This window comes from Narcine bancroftii, chromosome 7 (genome assembly GCF_036971445.1).
Source record: "Narcine bancroftii isolate sNarBan1 chromosome 7, sNarBan1.hap1, whole genome shotgun sequence".
NCBI classification, from domain to species: Eukaryota; Metazoa; Chordata; class Chondrichthyes; order Torpediniformes; family Narcinidae; genus Narcine; species Narcine bancroftii.
The window spans coordinates 28,347,081-28,368,626 of NC_091475.1; the positions used below are offsets into that span (position 1 = coordinate 28,347,081).

A 21,546-nucleotide genomic window follows, 5' to 3' on the forward strand; every position below is an offset into this window, starting at 1 on the left:
AGAATGTTATGGGATTCTTAATTTTACTTGTCAAAGATCATTCATGGCCCTGTTTTTGCCCTCCTAATTTACTTGTTTTCTCCTATACATTCTGTATTCCTCAAGAGATTCACTCTTCTGAGAACCAGTGCGGACTCGAAAGGCCAACATGGCCTGTTTCCGCTCCGTAAGTGGTTATATGGTAAATATGGTTATTCCTAGAAACTGCTAAAGGAATTAACAATTCAATTTGATAAATATTTAATTTAATTTCAGCCTTATAACAATATTATTCAATAAAAATAACATCGGATCCTGTGGGTCCTAATGTTGATTGTTTCATACAGGATTTAAACTGTCTGTTAAAGGAGCCAACAGGGTTTTTAATTAAAATCCTGCAACCTTGGGGTGTGCATAAAGATGGTGGTACCAAGGCTGGGCAGCAGCCAAGAAGGGTTTCAGACTCTGGGGGAGCAGTGGACCAGTGCAGGGCCTGTAAAATGGGAAAACTCCCACCATTGAGAAGAATAAGCAGACTAGATGACCCTACAAGACAGTGACCATGGCAGTGGTCCAGCAGGGGGCTGCTTAGTGGCTGAAGGACCCACACAGGCTGCAGGCAGTCAGCAGTGCAATCAAGGGACTCACGGAACTGGGATTTGTGAGGGTGCTGAGGGCAAGAAGCATTCCCGAAGGGTTTCAGCCACTGAAGGCTTCCTGATCGTGTTCGTGGTTTATATCTGGAGCTCAGGTTGCCAATGGATTTTTGTAGTTGCAGAGGCTACGGGGAATCTGGAGGAAAATCCACAGACACTCAGTGTCTCTGAAGGGACTCTCTTTTGCTCCTCTTTCTCTTGAACTATAAGGGGTTCTGGGTTGGCCAATACTGATTGCAGTGCTGGAGCAAGGGGGGCATTTGTGGGCATTGCCCCTCCAAATGAGTTATTCTGCCCCCAGAAGCAGAACTAGCGTCACTAGTCTCCCTGCGATGTAAGCAGCACATTTGTCTATTACATTGGAGGGAGGAAGTGTGACGGCAGTGCATGGAGGAGGTTCATGGCAGGTAGGCACCACCACCTCCCCACCTAGCAAGATTCTGAACACCAGATTGTGCCCCCCCCACACCCGCTGCTACCTTAATGACCACTGATTAGACTTGTTCTGATGCCAACCTTGACTGATGGCAACTCTGTCTGTTTTACAGCAGGCAGAAGGAGCTTTCATGTCACATTACATTTCTGCATTATTACATGACAATAAAGGAATCTTGAATTTCCCTTCAAGGATTATACTGTGAGTCTGATGAAAGTTTATCTCCCTGAAAGATTTATTTTTCTCTCTGCAAAGATACTGGCTTTCATCTAGGGGATCTTGAATCTGTACCTTTTTGTATCTGCTGATTTAAATACTGTTATATATTGAGCACTTGTAAAGTGCAGAACCAAATATTTTAAAATTTATAACAACAGATAGGATCATGGGACTCCAGGCTTGCAAGGAGAGACAAAGATGCAATTTTAATTTGAAATGGAAAATGTTTAAAATGCTTCAGATTCATACTTTTAACAAGGAATAATTCAGACCTTCAAGGATGGGTGATTTGGAGGTTCTTTGCAAGGTAAAAAAAAAACTTGCAATGGCTGAATTAATGGGTACCAGTTGCCAGAAGTATTTATGGGTATCAAATGCTTACGAGGCCCATGCGAAGAAGATTCCGTAGGGATCTGAATTCATTGCTTCATGAACAGGTTTAACAGGAATCAGGAAACTTCAGTGGAACAGTGACGAAGTTGCACAGTGCTTCCCTGAAATGTTTCAAGTTCAGTTAGTGCAACCCAGTTTATGGCTCTGACTCTATTGTCAAATGCCTTGCAAAGAGTATCTGACTCCGTTGGCAATTGCCTTGCAGAGAGTTTTAGTCAACATGGAAGTTGGGGCTTTGTCAAGCAATTGTCAGGACAGGCTATGGATCTTTTCAATATGAACCACTGCCAACATCAGCAATGCCATGCTGTGGAGATATACAGGGAAAAGTGCAAACAAAGTGGTGTAGCCCCTCTTACAGATTTACTTGTGAGGATGGGTGCTCATTCTATTTGTTTCAAGATGGCACATTGCCTTGATATTCATTGAGAAAAGGCCAAATTAATATACCAGCTGCAGTCGAGGGTTCCTCCTGGTGCACATCCCAAAGATGTGCAAGTCGGTAGATTAAGTGGCCGCTATAAAAGTAGGTGAGTGTTTGAATCTGGGAAGAGTTGATAAGAATGTGGGGAGAATAATAAAGGTATAGATGCAAGATTGGTGCAAGTGGATGGTTGATGGCCAGCTTGGAGTTGATGGGCTGAAGGGCCTGTTTCCACCTTTCTCTCTCTATGACATTTTTTTGTTTATGGTACTCATTGGATAGGAAGTGGTTTCAAACATACCTTTGAGCTGAAGGACAGTGAACTGATTCATTATTTTCTCATTCACATTTGTTGTAATCTGGAAAGCAGCAGAGCCAAAGCACCTACCTATGTAGTCTGATGCAGTGATCTGTGAATCACTTATAATTCCAGATGCCATGCCCAGTGGGTGATCACAATCTAGGAAGGAAGGAGAGAGAATGACACTCAATACAAGTTGCAACTATTCTACTTTCTGAACCCTCTTACTTAATCTACCATATATGATGGCGTATATGATGACCCCTGAATTTCTACCTAAAATGTAGGTTTTGAGCTATACTTGCTGTGTAAGACTACCATGTCTGGCACTTACTGGTGACCAGTAGAGTGATGCTGCTAGGAACATACACTTATTCACAATATTTTAGAAGCAAATTATCCAGTAAGGTTTATATTTTATTAGTGTGGCGGATGATGTATGTGCTCATACGCCATCATTTTGAAATATCGAGACCACACCTGAAGTTGTCAGCCAGCAAAGAGAAGAACTTTTATTACAGTATTATCAGGCTTAATATAGACACACAACATGTGACCTGGAGTAAAGACATCTGAAGTGCTAATGACCTTATGACATAGCTACATTGAGTAGGCCTGGGCTTCTCAGTAGACCTACAGGTGCTGCTGAGTCACTAGGCCTCATGGCTTTAGTGGCTAGTTGCCAGTAGATAGGAGGCTGTTGTGTCTAGCTGTCACAAGACAGTAGCTGTTAGTGCTGGTTCTGTCCACTCCATCCAAGCATACCGCTACACACGCATATTTTTAAAAAACCACCGCCAGCTTCTTTAACAGGCCATTTAAAGTCTGTATAGAGCTGATGGCAGTCGGTCTGGGTGGATAGACCCTGTGGGGAAAGCTGAGACTTCACTGTTAAGGTTCAGATTTTATATTTGGCATACAAGATGACCCCTGTTTTTGGGGTGACATTTTTAAAGTTCAACTCCATCTTATATGCTGGTAAATACGGTATATTGTTGGGATTTGACTAACCTCTTCTGTTACTGTTGTTACGAAGACCCCAGAAGACCCCAAAACCCAGCAGTAACAGAAATTCACCAAGACAAATGGTTACTTAAACAAACGTTGCTTTTAATTATCTTTAAACATGAAAACACAATCACACTTTAACTTATTACTATTAACTTACTTAACCTAACTTAACCCCCTTCTAATTCGAAGGGTGAGTAAGTTTAGAAAAGTTCTTTAATACACAGTCCAATCTCACTTTTCAATCCTCCAAGTTCACTGGTTGCAGGCAATTCTTATACTGTGCACAGAAATCAACATTTATAAAGTTCACCAGGCTTTGGTGCTTGAAAGGTAAATGTTTACTGCTCTGGAAGGTTCTTATCGGTTTTCAGAGAGAAATTTGTTATTCACTGGACACAAACTGATCTCCTCTAATCAGCCACGTCAGTGACTTGCTGAAGAAACTTGCCCCATCAGGGTTTTCCAGGTGATAACCTCTTTCTTTCGGGTCACCACAGAGTTCCTTTTTGTTTCTCTTATTTCAAGTAAAAATTTATGCAGCCAGTCCTCTCCTCTTGCATGGACCACAAGAGCTTTGACCAGGCTGAACTAAGAACTCACAACCCATCTTCAAAATGGGGTATACAGTCAAATGATGCATCTACACAAAACCTATATTTCCGAGCTCTCTTTATTTAAAGTAAATTGCATTGATTGGGGGTTGGGGTGGGGGTGGGAGGGGGAGGGAGACCTTAGTGATCCTATCTACCACATTTATGGTCTTGTGGATTGACCTCCGATCCAATGCTTTACAGCAACTGTACCACAATGTGATGCAGCCGGCCAGGTTGCTCTTGATTGTGCTCCTGTAGAATGTTGAGAGAATGGTGGCAGGGAGCCTTGCTCACCTCAGCTTTCTCAGGAAGTGTACTCAACACTGTGCCTTTCTAACAAGAGAGGAAATGTTACGTATCCAGGATAAGTCACTTCTTAAGTCAACTCTGAGGAACTTAATGCTCTCCACTATCGAGCAATGAATGCGTGGTGGAGGGTGGTCGTCTCTGGTCCTCCTGAAGTCCACAATCATCTCCTTTGTCTTTTCCATGTTGAAACTCGGGTTGTTATTCTCACACCATTTCACAAGATTTTCCACCTCATCTCTGTATTGTGATTCATCATTGTTGCTCATGATGCCAACTACTGTCATGACATTTGCAAACAATGGCACTGCTAGATTTGGATCTGGCCATACAGTTGTGGATCGGCAGCATGAACAGGAGTGGGCTGAGCACACAGCCCTGAGGTGAGCCAGTGCTTGATGTTCTGGTACAGATCTAGACAGACTGTGGTCTTTCCGTCAGAAAATCCAGAAATCAGTTAGAGAGAGAGGTGTTGAGTCCCAGAGAGGACAGCCCAGTATTAATTGTATTAAATGTCGAGGTGGTCAATGAACAGCAGCCTGGCGTAGGTGGCCGCTTCCCTTAAACAGTTCCAGTCCATGGTCTCTAAACAATCCTGTAGTGCTGCTGTGACCCACCCCTTCCCCTGGCCACATTGTGATCTCCCTGAAAACCATCTTTGTTCATTTTGCCAGTGATCTGTACACTGGGGTTAGCAGGACACATGTGTGGTCCAAGTATCCAAGGTGGGGTTAGGGGCAGCAGTGAAATTGGTGTACACTCGATTTAGGGTATTCTCTCATCTGGTGGCTAAGTTGACATGCTGTTGAAATTGTGGTAGAGCAGTTTTCACATTGGTTTGGTTGCACAGTCTCCCTCCTTTAGTCTTGCCAGGAGCAGCAGCATCTCTGTCTGTCTTGAGGGAAATAAGTCCATCTACCTGGATTGCTGAATATGAAATGGAGTCTTGGAGCCATGTTTTTGTAACCACCAGAGCACAGCAGCCTTGCAGATCTTTCTGGTTCAGATGCAGTCTCAAGAAATCCATTTTCTTCTCTACTAATCTTACATTTGTGAGTAGGATCGTCAGGAGCACGTGACTGAACTTAGCTGAACTCCAATGTCGGCCTGCTTGCCGCTCTTCTGTCTTCTTGCACAGTGCTTCCAACTGCCGCCCTCATGTCTCCAATGATCCACTCTGCTGTTTACTGGAGACTGGTTCTCTTGCTTCAGCAAATGAAACCTACTCAAATTCTTATCAGTCCAATCCTCCAGTTTGAAATTTCATGTAGTTTTTCTAATTTCCTTTAGTGTTTCAGGATTGTAAACCAAACATGTAGGATAGGGGATTTGACCATTTATACAGATTAAATGGCCGCCGCAACCTTGTGTGCTGCCATTTTTGACAAATAACATTGGACTTCTGTGGGAGCTCACTGCCATTTGCTCTAAATGAGAGAAAACATTAATGGAGAGAAAATTGTATTGCCCTGGTCAAGAACAGGGAAACAAGTGCAGTCATAGATGAAAATAGAAGGCAGTTATTCTACGTAAACTAATAAAAGAAGTAATTGCCAAGGTCACATGAAATGCGAGTGAATGATTCTATGAGATCTCTGCATGGACATTTTAATGTAGCATCTTCAGAGACAGTAAGCAATTACCTTGTCAGATTAAATACACTGGCTACAATGACAACCCAGATCTTTGTGCTGAAGTCAGGAGCAAGCTGAAACCCATCAGCTACTGACTCAAGAAGTCTGCAACCACAGCCCACCAAACAAGAGCAGTTACGACCTTTTAAAAATGTTGAAAGACATGACAAACTAATCCAATTGTATTCAGTTATCTGCCCTTCTTTCTTTTGCATTCAACATTGGTCACAAGTCAGGAACTAGAGGAAGGCGGAATTAAAATGCAAGTTTGAAGTGTTCTTTAAGTATTGTATATTTTACATACTATCGTACATTGTATGTGTTACACAATCCAAAATGTGAAATATATTATTTCAGTACATTAATTATATTTGCTCTTACCTTTTGATAGAATCAGCAAATATGCCTTCATGCCTGCTTTGTAATGCTCTCCATTTTCACAGTCTAATAGCCATATACCAGCTGTTGATGAAACCATCTCCACAGTTCTGAAGGCACCTATATGTTTTAGTACAAGTATTTGATTAGGAACAAAAAATACATCAGTCAGTTTTATTTCCTTGAATATCTGACCTTCCTCCCTCCTCTAACTAGTAAAGCCAGTTCTTCATTGTGCCACTGGGAACTGGTGTCCTGGCCTTTGTGTCGGTAGGCAGCTTCCTGACTCTATGATCCAGGCTCTGCTGAGATTTGCAGGATGTGCAGATTGCTAAATGATGAGATCTTCTGACTGAGTGAGAACCCCAGCAAAGGGTAGCACTTCTGGCTTTGTCTGGGGCTTGGTGGGTGCAGTGTGGGTGGGGTAAGGGAACACCCATTGTTCATTATTCTGAAATCAAATGTTATCCCAAACCTTAAGTATTTTTGACCACAACAAATCCTTTGTATTTTTACCCTCCAATTCTATGTCCGTTTGATATATTGCAATCAACCAGGACATTGAGCAGAAACCAACAAGAGGTGATGCCCCCTCTATGCACTACTGACATAACCCTTGGTCCATACTGCTGCCTCCTTGCAGTTCAATAGGGGAATTCAGAGCAAATTATTTTTAAAAAAAGAAATGGATTTTCCTTAATAATAATGACATAATTACCCTAATATAGCTGTTAGGCATTGCCTGTGAAGCTGTCTTTTTTTTTGGTAGAGGGTGCTTTTAATGTTGGCCTCTTCAGACAATTCATGAGGACTGACTGACTTCATGGTCACTGGTGAGCTAATCACAATGTAGACTCAAGATGGCTGGACAGATGAACTTATTCGGGAGTGCAACAGGGTTTGACCCAGTGAATTGCAGGCCAGATGTTCGGCCCACTCCAATGCAAAATTGCTTTTAAATGACATGCCATATGTAGCATGAAGTAGGACACTGCCTTACCTGGATACAAGCTGTAACTGCCCAGACGATGCACATTCTCTCCTCTTTCAGTGAATGCATGACCATCTAAATATATGGAATGCGTTTCTCCAGAGGTCCCCATGTTAATCAAATAAAAGTGAATAATTTCTTTCTCAAACATCACCAGGCCTCTTAAAGAACCGTTGACAAATCCGTTTATGGCTAGAAATGCAAAAGTAGTTACTCAAGTTAAAAATTGTGGAAATATTCATTTGGTGTTCTGAATGTTGCGAGTGCTTTAAAAAACTGTCTGGAAACATGTTTACAATTTTAATAGGTGAATGGTCCATTTAGATTATAAACATGTTACTTGAACTATATTACTGGTTGTAAATTGGGTCAAGCTGCATCAGTGGGAGAAAAAAATGGTTGATATTTTGAGCTGAATCTATTCATCAGGATTGAAGAGAGTTTACTTTGTCCCCCATCCTCCTCCCACTTTTATCTCCCCACTGGATTCTTTCGCTCTCTCCACTTCCACCGTCCCTCCGCTCTGGTTTCAGCTGGTCTTTCTTTATTGAACCATTCTCACCTCAGATTCCACCAGAGACAGCCTTTGTCTTCTAAACCCCCACTCCACCCAATCTGACGCATTCTCCTCCCCCTGACCTCTTGGTTTTAAATGTTTTTTTAAATCATTTAAATTCAGACATACAGCACAGTAACAGGTCCTTCTGGCCGACAAGCCCAGGCCACCCAATTACACCCAATTGACCTACAGTTTGAATGGTGGGAGGAAATTGGAGCACCCAGAGGAAACCCATTCAGACACGGGGAGAATGTACCCACTCCTCACAGACAGTGCCGGATTCAAACCCCAGTCCTGTAACAGCGTTTCACTGATCACTCTATCCCTTTCTCTGACATCTGCCAGCCCTCTGCCTCCAACTGTCATGTCTCACCTCTGCCTGGTTGGCCATTCCCATGCCCCCACCCTCCCTCCACCCTGTCCTCTTTACCATGCTTCAGTTCTAATTTTGGCTCGAAATATCAATCATCCTTTTTCAGCCTGCTTATTCCTCCAGTAGATTGTGTTTGGCTTCTGGTTCCAGCATAAGCAGTTTCTGTGAATCTCCAGGAGTAATCTCCTGTAGACAATTGTAAATGATAAAAATAATACACTAAATACATTGGGCAGATAGTCACAATGCCATAGATGCTCTGTGGTTAATAAAGGATTAATTAACATGGTATGTGAGTGGAAAACGAAAGGTTGAGAACTGCTGACCTAACCAGAGTTTTCTCATTTATGGGCAGGAATTCCTTGGGCAGTATTAGTTAAATAAATTTAGGGCAAAAATACCTTAAGAAATTTCTCTCTTCATGAAGCTTATTGATTCAAGAGATATGAGTGGGGTTCAGACCAACATCTAAATACCGTGGCATCCATTTCTGCACTGGTTGCAAGAAGGTGGTTAAATGTAGAGAAAATCAGAAGGGACAACATATAGAAGAAAATTGTTTAACAAAAAACACTCATCACCATTCAACTACTCAGCTACTTGTCGATTATTAATGCTGACAGTTTTTTTGAACTGTTAAACTGGTCTGTTTTGAAAGGATTGTAAATTTAAAGGTATCTAAATACAGAAAAATAAGTACCATGAAATGTATTCTGCTGTATGAAATCTGAATTATCACTCATCCCACAGTCCTGGTCACAAATTTGCTTTTTGTTTTCATTGAAGTACCAACTTTTAGTTTCATCAAAAGTGTTAAACAACAGAACGAATTCGCGAACATCTTTGGGGATATCATTCATGGACATCAGTGTTCCATTCCGACAGATCAAAAGGGGTCCAATCAAACCTGAGTTGATATCCTTCTCCTATAAGGAAAGCAACAATACTTCAAGCATTTGTTGTATCAAAGAAGGTTTTTCATTCTGTCATTCAAAGTCCTAAGATCCCCTCATGTCATTTTGATTGTCGAACACTCACAAAGTCCACACTGGAATAATAGACCCAGGGCTTGCAATTGACTTCAGTGGCTTTTGGTCCAGATCGAGGTGGCACATTCCATACATATGTGTATGTGGTATTTGGCAGAACAACATCATCTGATTTGAACCAATCAGTAGAAAAGTCTTCATAGCTCATTCCTTCAGATGACTTTTCATATAATAATCCATGTGCATGAATGGAGTATGGTCTTGAAGCAAGGTTTTTGAACATAACCTGATGAACAAACACAGGTATAGACTATTAACCAAGATTATTAATTTTCATGCTATTAAAGCTAGTGCTGTGGCCTAAAGTTCTCAATGAGTGTGACACACTAAGAATAGTAATTTCCAGGACAAAGGTTGCAAGCATTTTCTTATTTTAGAAACCTGATCCCAGGACTATGTCAATATATCTCTGTAAATGGCAATGAGTCAACATTCAAGATCTACCTACACCTTCCACTACCATCCTATAAGAAATGAGTCTCTAGTCTGTCACTGGGCATGGTGATTGTTCCAAATGCTCACCAATAAGAATAGCTTATCTACAATCACAATAATTGATAAAAGTAGAAAATGATGAAGTTTTCAATAAGAACAGAAATTACTGGAAATGTAGCTTGCTGGAAAAAAAAGGGAGGGCTGCGATAAAAGGAACAAGTACTCAATGGGTCAAGCTTGAAGGTGGCTCAGGCCCAAAACATCAGTTATATATCTTTACTCCCTATGGACACTGCAAGACCTGCTGAGCTCCTCCTGCACTTTTTTTTGTTTTTACTACAATCTAATAAAGCACTGCTTTCATTTAACTTGAAAGCAGAAAATTACTAATTTGCACCCAAGTATTATATATTGACCATGCAATTTAAATTATTATCAAAATATTGCAGTGCACCTTGATGACATCATTAACTTCTGCTCTGATGAGAGGTCCAAGTATTCCCAAGTGCACATCCCGTTCTCCGAGATCATAACGATCCCTAAAGAATGCATCGGTATATCTCCGAAAAACGACCTTTTTGTATCGACTATTCCTTTGCTTTGCCGATCTTTCAAAATCTCTGCCAGCATATGAAGAAGACATTATATAAAGAATGGAATACTATTAAGTTCAAATTATCACACAAAGTCTGGAGTTGTGTCTAAACTGGACGAACAAGTGTATCAAGTACAACATTTCTGCATGTATCATGGCAGTTACTTTCCTTCAAGACTCTATTTCAAGTGCATTTTGTATATATCATTTTACATAACACAAGTCACCTTTTTAATCATAAAGATTAGCTGCTACCAAGATCTGGCAGAATATGGCAGTTTTAAGATGGTCTTATCTTTCTATCTTATTATCTGGGATGTTTTAAACTAATGGTAACAACATTTTGGTTGGAAGGTCTGAATGAATGAAGCAGGCCTGCCATTTGCAGGCATATGATCTTGAGATTGAGGATGTATCACATAGCTCTTGACAATGACCTTGAGTTTCACAGAATTTGGGGGACTTTAGTGCTCAATCAAAAAAAACTGCACTAGGCTGCGATAAACTGAGAAAGCAATTTTCAAAGACACTGATATTATTTATCAACAGTGTTTCCATTCACTTTATTACCGTTTTGGTTTTTTAATATTTTTGACACTGACTGCTCTTTCTGATGACAGGAGAAGTCTGATTCCTCCTCTCCTGTGTGATGGGATTGCATAGCGAAACAGAGGAAGACAAGAATGCAGATACTGTGACCTGCAGTGAACAGAGGAACTGAAGTAACTCAGCCGGCCAGGCAGCTTTCGAATGGTTAGTCAGCATTTCGAGTTGGGACCCTTTGTCAAGACTAAAGTGGGAAGGAGAGATAGAAAGCATAAAATATCAAAAATTGGAAAACATGTTTGGTGTCATGAATGTAGGTGGAAAGAAACTGGACAAGGGGGTAAGAACCAGGTAGACTCAATAGTGCAGAACCGGGTAGACGCAATGGATCTGCAAGATCAGTCCTGCTAGTGAATTTGGGGAGCTGTCAGGTTGGACCCAATGGCAGCGAGATTACCTGAAGCCATGAAGGTATGGAAAGTAATATCAATTTTGGACAAGGCTGTAAACATATAGTTTAGATATTCTATTCAGGAACTAAGCTTTTGGTTGTGTTATTTTTGTTCCTAGAATCATAGAAAATAGGTGCAGAAGTAAACCATTCAGCCCTTTGATACAATTCAATATCATGTGACTTCAGTATCCTATTCCTACATTCTCTCATACTCTTGATCCCTGTAACTATAAGGACCACATCCAACTCCCAATTGAATATACAGTGCCCTCCATAATGTATGGGACAAAAATAATTTTTCCTTCATTTGGCCCTCTGCTCCACAATTTTAAATTTATAATCAAACAATTCACATGTAATTAAACTGCACATACCAGATTTTATCCAAAGTTATTTGTATACATTTTGGTTTGAACATGTAGAAATTATGGCACTTTTTATACAAAGTCCCCTCATTTTAGGGCCCCATAATATTTACTGTTTGTGAGTACTCAGGCATGTTTAATTGCTTCATTGGAGCAGGCTTTAGAGAGCTAGGCTTGCTTTGAACCTTTTGATCACCTTTGGAGTCTAGTCGCCATTTTTCAACATGAGGGCCAGAGTTGTCCCAATGAAAGTCAAATAAGCCATTATGAGGCTGAAAAACAAGAAAAGAATGAGGTATCGCCCAGACCTTAGAATGACCAAAATCAATAGCTTGCAACATCATTAAGAAGAAAGAGTATAGAGGTGAGCTCAGTGATCACAAAGGGGCCTGGTCTTCCAAGGAAAACCTCCACTGCTGATGACAGAAGAATTCTCATCCTAACGAGTCTGACAAATCAGAAAAACTCTTCAGGAGGCAGGTGTGGAGGTGTCAATGAAGACCTCATGAACAAAAATACAGAGGTTACACTGCAAGATGGAAACCACCAGTTAGCCACAGAAAGAATAGCCAGATTATAGTTCGCCAAGAGGTATTTAAAAGAGCCTGTAGAATTCTGGAAAAAGGTCTTATGGACAGAGTGGCAGAGAGGATCAATGGATTCTCCCTCCCCCTCTTCGGCGTGATCTACCGGGATCATTGTCTGAAGAGGATCCCTTCCACTCTACATATAGCTTCTTTCAACTGCTCCCACTGGGAAAAGATACAAGAGTATCAGAGCCATCACCAGGCCGAGGAGCCGCTTCTTCACACACTGAATGACACTGAATGACCAAAGGAACAGCACACGCTAACCATCTAAGACTCTCATTATGTACAAAACAATATTTATTTATTTATATAGATGAAATACTTGTTCTGCATATGTATTGTTTGCCTGTATGTGTGTTATGTCTGGTTGTGTGTCTGCATGTTTTTGCACCAAGGACCGGAGAATGCTGTTTCATCATGTTGTACTTGACTTGAAGATTAAATTGTATCAGACTGATAGCAAGGAGGCATAAAGAACCTGCCCAAGATTCAAAGCATATCACCGTTGCTGTGGTTTTCATCTTGCAGTGTAGCCTCCTGTATTTCTGTTCATGAAGACTTCAATGGACAGTAGTCATTGACACATCCACGCCTGCCTCCTAAAGAGTGTTTCTGGTCTGTCAGACAGACATCTAGGGATGTTTCTTCTTTATGATGAGAATTCTCTGTCATCAACAGTGGAGATCTTCCGTGGAATACCAGTTCCTTTGCAATTACTGAGCTCACCAGTACGCTCTTTCTTCACGATGATGTTCCAAGCTGTTGGTTTTGGTAATCCGGAGATTTGGACGATGTCTCTTACTGTTTTATTCTTGTTTTTCAGTCTCATAATGGTTTCCTTGGCACAACTCTGGTCCTCATGTCAAAAAATGGCAACTACAGACTCCAAAGGTGATCAAAAGCTTAGAAGCAAGCCTAACTTCTCTTGTTCCTGCACTAACGAAGCAATTAAAATACCTGAGTAATCACAAACAGCTGTGAAGCCAAACGTCCCAAACATTATGGTGCCCCGAAATGAGGGGACTGTGTGTAAAAAGTGTTATAATTTCTACTTGGTCAAACCAAAATGTAAACTTTGAATAAAATCTGGAATTTAATTGTTTGATTACAAATTTAAAACTGTGGAGCACAGACGGGAAAAAAAAGTGTCTTTATCCCAAACATTATGGAGGGCACTGTATCTAATGAACTGGCCTTAATGTTTTGTGATTGGGAGTTCAACGACTCTCTGAGTGGAAAATGTCCTCCTTATCTCAGTCCTAAATGGCTTATCCTTCTAACATCTTATTAAGAATATGTATACATAAAAATATTTACAATAATACTACTGATAACTCTTTTAGAATAATTTCTTGGTTGAACTCCATACTGCTATCAATTCTGACAAAAGTTGTAAAAAAAAAAATGGAGAACAGTCCACTAACATATTAGAAAAGAAAAATTCTGCATCTTCATCTAACCCAGTGGTGCTGAACCTTTTTCTTTCCACTCACATACCACCTTAAGCAATCCCTATTCCATAGGTGTTCTGTGATTAGTAAAGGATTGCTTAAGGTGGTAAGTGGGTGGAAAGAAAAAGTTTGAAAACCACTGTTTTAATCCATACTTAATTGGCTCATTAAGTGCACAGTTTCACAACGCCAAAGGAAATGGGCCACTGACAATTTTTATTTAGCAATTGAGTCTAGAGCAGTGATTCTCAACCTTCCCTTCCCACTCACATATCACTTTAAGCAATCCCTTACTAATCACAGAGCTCGATGGCACTGGGATTACTTAAAGTGGTAAGTGAGTGGAAAGAAAAACGTTGAAAACCATTCATCTAACCACTTATCAAGTGATTCCAAAAGCAACACCTTTTTTCACACCTTTGAGACAGCAATAGTAAATGGAAATGAGGGAGGTCCTTTCAGATTGCAAGCAAGCTGGATGTCCACATGCTCTTTAAAGTTGGTTTGCAGGTGCAGCAGGCTATCAAGAAGGCAAATGTAATGTTAGGCCTTCATTGCTAGAGGGATTGAATTTAGGAGCAGGGAGGTTAGGCTGCCACTGTACAAGGTACTGGTGAGACTGCGTCTAGAGTACTTTGTACAGTTCTGGTCTCCTTACTTGAAAAAAGATGTACTGACTTTGGAGGCAGTGCAAAGGAGGTTCCTCAGGTTGATTCAAGGGATGGACGGGTTGGCCTATGATGAGAGATGAAGTCATCTGGGACTGTACTCACTGGAATTTAGAAGAATGAGAGGAGATCTTATTAAAGACATAGATAAGATTGAGGTAGGTAAGTTGTTTCCATTTGTTGGGGAGACCAGAACTAGGGGACAGAGCCTCAAGATTTAGGGTAGTAAATTTAGGACAGAGATGAGGAGGAATTGCTTTTCCCAGAGGGCACTGAATCTATGGAATTCGCTGCCCATTAAAGCAATGGAGGCTACCTCAGTGAATATATTTAAGGCAAGGTTGGATAGATTTCTACATGGTAAGAGAATTAAGGGATATGAGGAAAAGACAGGTAGGTGGAAATGGGCCTATCATCACATTGAATGGTGGAGCAGGCTCTATGGGCCGGATGGCCTACTCCTGCTATTCCTTAGGTTCTTAATTTACAATAAAGAGAAATAAAAATAGAAAAGGAGAAGAAAACATTTAAAAGAAAAGTACAAATGGTGAAGTGTTCCAAACTTACATTGTGTTTCTGGAATAATCCCAATAAATTTCTTCTGCAGCAATAAAGTACCGCCTCACATTTCCACTGTGGCTGCGTAAGTAATGCTCAACAATCATTTCTGGATCCCGAGACATATCTGAATGAGTTCGGCTATCATGGATATAAGGGCTTACAGAATCTAAATCCGTCTTCTCTTCATCCTTTTCTAACGCAGCTCTGAAAGGCTTTACCTCTACCTCTGCAACGTATTCATCATATTCAAGTGTGACTCCATTGTCACGTTTGGGAATTCCTACAATTATGGTGTTTGAAACATCATCTTGATAAATTACAGAATGTTTATGCTTAGGTTTCACACCTCGTGTTGACTTGTTATGTTTATTGACCAAAACATTTGTTCTTTGTTTAATACCAGGTTTGAATCCTCTTGGTGACATTTGACTCTTCATTCTGTTCCTCTGTTTCAGCATCATTTCAGCTGCAGCTTGCCTTCTTGCACTTTCTGCAGTTTTGAGCTGTTTCCTGGGATTATTTTTTGCTCTGTCTTTTATGTACCATTTCAAACTTTTTATTGTGGATACACTAATACCTTTATCTTCCACTTCGTAGGTCAAATGATGCTCTTTGAGCTTTAAAGGTGTTCCCTGAAATCGAACTCTGTGCTTACCCTTTAAGTGCTTCTTTAAAAAAATAAAAACCTTCTCAGGATCTTTGCTGCTCTCCATACTTGATTCATTTGAGGTACTTGTGAAATTTTCCTGAGCCTCACTGGATGCTTCACTAAATAAATTATTCTTTTCACTTTCAATTGTTGCTTCACTTGCGTTTCCAATATTTGTAGTAGTTTTATTTTCACCACGTTGGATGTGTTCGGGTGGAATTGCCTGACTGTTTACAAGCAATGGCGATTCACCAATCAATCCAAGTTCCTCAGTTCCATCTGTTTTGACTACATCCCCTTTCTGTTGGTTGGTTTCCTGTTTGCAACCTGTTTCACTACCAGCATTTATTTCAACATCTTTGCAGTCTTTTTTGATCAAATCTTCAACATCGCCTTCTTGACTTTTTATTTCTGAACCACTTCCTCGTGGAACTGTATGATACTCCTCTTGTCCCTTGCCATCAGTAATGTTGACATCATTTATGTTCTCTGCAGTTATTTGAAAATGAGTGCTTTGTGGTACTGTTGATGCAGGAATATCTGTTAAACTCCTCTTGTGAATAGTCAGAGCATCTGTATCATTCACGTTCATTAGGAATGTGGTATTATTGGCAGTTGTTCTTGGTGCGTTATCTTGAAGTACAATACTGTCATTCCTTGCATTATAATTTTTGATTGAAATCTCTGAGCTAATAACCTTTTCCAACATGCCATGCATATTGTGGTTTAAATGTGTGTTTATCAATGTCAAATTCAGTGGTTGTGAATGAGATAAAGATGCTTCAGCTATTTGTGCTTCATCTTTAGTTGGTTGTACTGTTGAATTTTCATTTAACTTGGTAGGTTCTTCAAAATTGTCTTCTTCATCTGTATAATAATATACATCATATATTGCATCTGTATTTGGTGAATTGATTGTATTGATGGATGTTTTGCTTTGATTTCTATTTGAATACCAATGGGTATCATTGAATGAATTTTGATCTTCGTACATACTAGTATTGGACTCTGTTGTTTCATCTTCAATAAATTGTAAAATATCTTCTTCCTCTATCATTTCCTCTGTATTTTTGAATGACCTTAGGTTAAGTTCTTTTAGAAGTTCAAGAGTCTCCGCATCAATTTCTTCACTGCTTTCTTCCTCAGTTGGTTCCACCAATAATTTCTCTCCCTCATATTCAATCTTAATAAAAAATAGTGGGTATGAAACTGCTTCATCGTCGCAAAGATAAACTTTAATTCTCATCCTCATACCGTAGGTCCTCTGCTGTGTACTTAATGATCTTAGAAGCCATTCACCTACAAAACCAAACACTTCATCACAAGATCAGCAGTAAACCAAAACACTACCACATTAACAGGAATAAATAGTGGCAGTAAAACAACATTCACTATGACAAGAACAGCATAAAACATTGAATATTGCTGAATGGAATAGATGACAAAGAACATTATTTCATCAAACCACCTGATTGGGGTGTGTCACGTGATGTGGTAGAGTCAGAACATGGAATTCTGATTCGCCTGAGAATCAGTAAATTAATTAGGCAAAATGAAATCTATCAAACCATTAAAAACTGCTTTACATCTTCTATATAATTTTTTAATTATGTCACCTAAATAAAGGAAAGATCGTTGCTGGCCCATTGCAAGCACAAATAATACAACCACAAGATAAGGAAAAAAGTTCTACTGCCCCTATAGAACCAGGAGCTGAGGTGAGAGCTCTTCCTAAAGCGAGTTGAGCCTCGACGGGGGTCATTTGGTGCTCCTCAGCGCCACCACAACCATCTCCAAGGGTGATGGCGTCAATGAAGAAGTCATTGAATTGCGCAGGTGCAGACAGATGTGCATGCAAAGACTGGATGAGCTCCAGGACGTTGCTAGAGCCAGCAGTACTGGCTCTGATACATTTCCCAATGATGTAACACAAACAGGAGATCGCTCTGTCAGATTTGCAGGTCAGCAATGAAGAGGAGGAAGATCAAGAAGATGAAGAGGTGACAAGACAGATGAAAATTTTTAAAGACAAAGGTTGGAAAATTAAAGTCTTCAAGAAGAAGAATGTACTAATGCCCAGCTATTGAAAGAACTGAGAGAAATAAAAACAAATATGAAAAACTCAGACAAGAGAATGAAGAAATATTTTGCTGTTGCTCAGAAATTGCAAAACAAATTGGATGATGTTGATGAAAGAGTTAAAACTCTGGAAGCTGGTATGGAAGATGTACAGGATAGAATGGTGAAAGTGGAGAATGACATTGATACATGGGCCATTGAAAAGGAACAACTTTGGGAGAAAGTTAATCTAATAGATAATTTTAGAAGAAGAAACATTATAAAAATTGTTGGCATTAAAGAAGGTGAAGATGAAATAAGATTTCTTTCACCAATGGATACCGGAGGTTTTTGGACCTGATACATTTGAAAATGTTATTGAAATTGAAAGGGCACATAGATCCTTGTGACCATGACTTACTTCAGATCAGAACCCAAGATCTGTACTTATAAAATGTCTTAGTCATCAAGATAAAAAGAAAGTTTTGGCTTTAACAACATGGCCCATTGGAATTTCATGGAGTGAATTTATTTTTTAATTCTGATACAAATTTGGATTAGCTGAAGCAGAGGAAAGCATTTAACACTGTGAAGCATGCTTTATGGCAAAAGGGATATCAGTTTATTTTGCACCATCCAGCTACTCTGAATATTTTCTTACAAGGAGGACAGAACAGATTTTTTACAGATCCTAGTTGTGCAGAAAAATATGTTGAAACACCACCAGTTAAGCAATGGGAGGATGTTTGAAAATGCTCTGATTAATGTAAAGCAGTTTTTAAATTGATTCCTTTATGTACAAAAGAGATCAATGATAGTAAGCATCCGGTGGAGTTGGAAGTTTTATGAACTGACCACTATTGACTTGTGTGTATTTGTGGCAGTAGCTGCAACCCATAAAATAGGAACATAGGAAGTAGGAACAGGAGTAGGCCAAAAATGGCCCATTGAGCCTGCTTCGCCATTCAATACGATCATGGCTGATCTAATTTATGACCTAACTCCACCTACCTGCCTTCTCCCCATATCCCCTAATTCCTCGATCATGTAAAAATGTATCTAACCGAATTTTAAATATGTTTAATGAGGCAGCTTCAACCACTTTCCTGGTTAGAGAATTCCAAACATTCACTACTCTCTGGGAAATCTACTCCCTCGAATCTTGAGACAGTGTCCTCTCGTTTTAGTTTCCCCGGCCAGCTCCAAAAAACCTTCCTACATCTATCCTATCCATACCCTTCATAATCCTATATGTTTCTATAAGACCTCCTCTCATTCTTCTGAACTCGAGCGAATACAATCCTAGACGATTTAATCTTTCATCATAAGTCAACCCCTTCATCCCAGGGATCAATCTAGTAAACCTCCTCTGGACTGTCTCCAAAGCCAGTATATCCTTCCTCAAACTTGGAGACCAGAACTGGACACAGTACTCCAGGTACGGTCTCACCAGTACCTTATACAGTTGCAACATTACCTCCCTACTCCTGAATTCAATTCCTCTAGCGATGAAGGCCAACATTCCATTTGCCTTCTTAATAACCTGCTGCACCTGCAACCTAACTTTTTGTGATTCATGCACAAGCACTCCCAAGTCCCTCTGCACTACAGCATGCGGTAGTTTAAATAATAAATGGAGGGGGATAATGTTGTATATTATTTAAACAACATTAAATGAGAGTTTTTTTTTAGTTATTATGTTATTTTTCTCTTCTATTTTTAAATATTCCATTGATTATAATATTAATTACTTTATGTATATTTCTTTTTTCTTTTCTATCTGGATTGCTGAGGAGGATGACCTAACATGGAATATATTGAGTATTGGGATAATCGAGGAGACACGCGGAGAGAGGTGAAGGATCTCGGATTAAAGTGAATAAAGCAATTGAACCCCTTGCAGAACTAAGACGAGCTGATCGGGATATTAAAGGATTTAAGGTGAACTGAGAAGAACATAAAATTAATTTATTTGCTGATGATATTTTGATTTATCTGACAGAACCAATAGGTTCTCTATGTAAATTATATTTAAGATTGAAAGAATATGGTAAGGTCTCAGGTTATAAAGTGAACTGGGATAAAAGTGAAATTATGCCTCTTGCTATAGGGGATTACACTCAATGCCAACAAGTTACTCAATTTAAATGGTCAGTGAATGGTATAACATATTTAGGTTTATGGGAAGATAATAACTTAGAGAATGTATACAAATTGAATTATGTACCCTTACTTAAGAAAATCGGTGAGGATTTGAATAAATGGAGGCTTTTGCCAATCACACTATTTGGTAGGATTAATTGTGTTAAAATGAACATATTTCCTAGGGTACAATATTTATTTCAAACATTGCCAATAATGATACCACAAAAGTTTTTTCAACAACTAAATAGAAGTGATCTTTGGAAGGTAAGATGTCAAGAGCCTCTTTAGATAAATTAACTTGAAAACTTGAGTTAGGAGGTTTGCAAATTACCAAATTTAAAATTTTTTTAAATTACTGTAAGGCAACTCAATTGAGATTTTTAACTTCTTTTTTGATGAGGAAGAAAAGCCTGCATGGATTAAAATAGAAATTGACAAAATAGGAGAGAGGAAACCTAAAGATTTTATCTATAAATGGGAAGCAACGTTATTATCTGGGGAAAGGGAAGCACTCTTCTTGAAATATTTGATTAATATTTGGAATAAAGTAAATGATGAAATTTTAGTCTGAACCAAAATGTCTCTGATGCAAAATCGACTTATTCTATTTTGAATGGATAATCAATTTCTTAATATTAAGGGATTAGATATGTAGAAGATTTCTATGTAGAAAGAAACGTAACGACATTCGACCAATTAAAAAAAACATAAATGGGATACAAAATAAAACGCTTTTTTGTTACCATCAATTGCGGGCTTACTTAAGAGATAAACTGGATCCTACAATGTTACCACTGAAATGTGGTGATGTAGAAATAGTAAATGTAGTAGATACATTAAGAAATTTATTTCAGCTATGTATACTATATTGCGGAAGGGAATTGTTAAACAGAGGATTCATAAGTCTAGACAAGGTTGGGAGACAGATTTGAATGTTAATATTAATTAAACAAATTGGTCAGAGTTGTGTTGGGACAGTATGATTAATAATATAAATGTTAGATATGGATTAATTCAATACAATTTCTTACATTAATTATATCTTACTCCACAAAAGCTAAATAAATTGAAGACAGATTTATCTGATCACTGTTTTAGATGTGGTCAAGAGGTAGGTACTTTTTACATTCCACTTGGTCCTGCTCTAAAGTGAGACCTTTTTGGTAAAATTTGGCAGTTTGTCTCTAGAATGGGTTATGGGAATTAAATTTCCACAAAGTCCAATGTTATACTTACTAGGCAATATTGAAGGGATAAGACATAAATTGAAATTATCTACATATCAAAAGCAATTTTTAAAGATTCCTTTAGCAGTAGCAAGGAAACGTATAGCAGTGACATGAAATCAGATACCCATTTGGGTTTGGAACGTTGGAATCTGAAATGCATAGCTGTGTTTCTTTGGAGAAGATCACTTATAATTTGAGAAATAAGTATGATGTATTTTTGAAATTTGGCGCCTGAACTTAAGAACTGAGGGAATGAATTTATAGACCTCTTCCTTAAGCCTTGAACTTTATTAACCAGCTTGAAAGTATTAAAAGTTAAAAATAATTAATTCCGTGTGGTGAGGGGGAACTTCCGACGACCAGGTTTCTATTCTAGTTTCTTACTTTTCTTTATTTTTTTTCTTACATATTTCATTTACTTTTTCTTTTCTTTCTTTTTCCTCTTTCAGGGCTAGTTTAGTGGTGGGAGGGGTTTGGAGTTTATATAATCATGTAATA

The 21,546-nt window shown here is 39.1% G+C and overlaps 1 protein-coding gene and 1 long non-coding RNA gene across 3 annotated transcripts in view; one reads left to right on the plus strand and one right to left on the minus strand.

Moving 5' to 3' along the window:
- The window catches only part of f5 (coagulation factor V), an 80,524-nt gene that overhangs the window by 19,321 nt on the left and 39,657 nt on the right, over positions 1–21,546 (minus strand). For both annotated transcript variants that reach the window (XM_069889281.1, XM_069889282.1), the window contains exons 13-19: positions 14,974–16,915; positions 10,192–10,357; positions 9,292–9,528; positions 8,954–9,179; positions 7,331–7,513; positions 6,334–6,450; positions 2,496–2,567 (exon numbers count right to left, since the gene is read on the minus strand). In XM_069889281.1, coding sequence (XP_069745382.1) covers positions 2,496–2,567; positions 6,334–6,450; positions 7,331–7,513; positions 8,954–9,179; positions 9,292–9,528; positions 10,192–10,357; positions 14,974–16,915 — 2,943 coding nt within the window. The remainder of the gene's footprint in view (positions 1–2,495; positions 2,568–6,333; positions 6,451–7,330; positions 7,514–8,953; positions 9,180–9,291; positions 9,529–10,191; positions 10,358–14,973; positions 16,916–21,546) is intronic.
- On the plus strand, positions 4,632–19,609 carry LOC138738655 (uncharacterized). Its single transcript, XR_011341654.1, has 3 exons — positions 4,632–4,701; positions 10,953–11,085; positions 19,468–19,609. It is a non-coding gene; the product is annotated as an uncharacterized lncRNA (long non-coding RNA).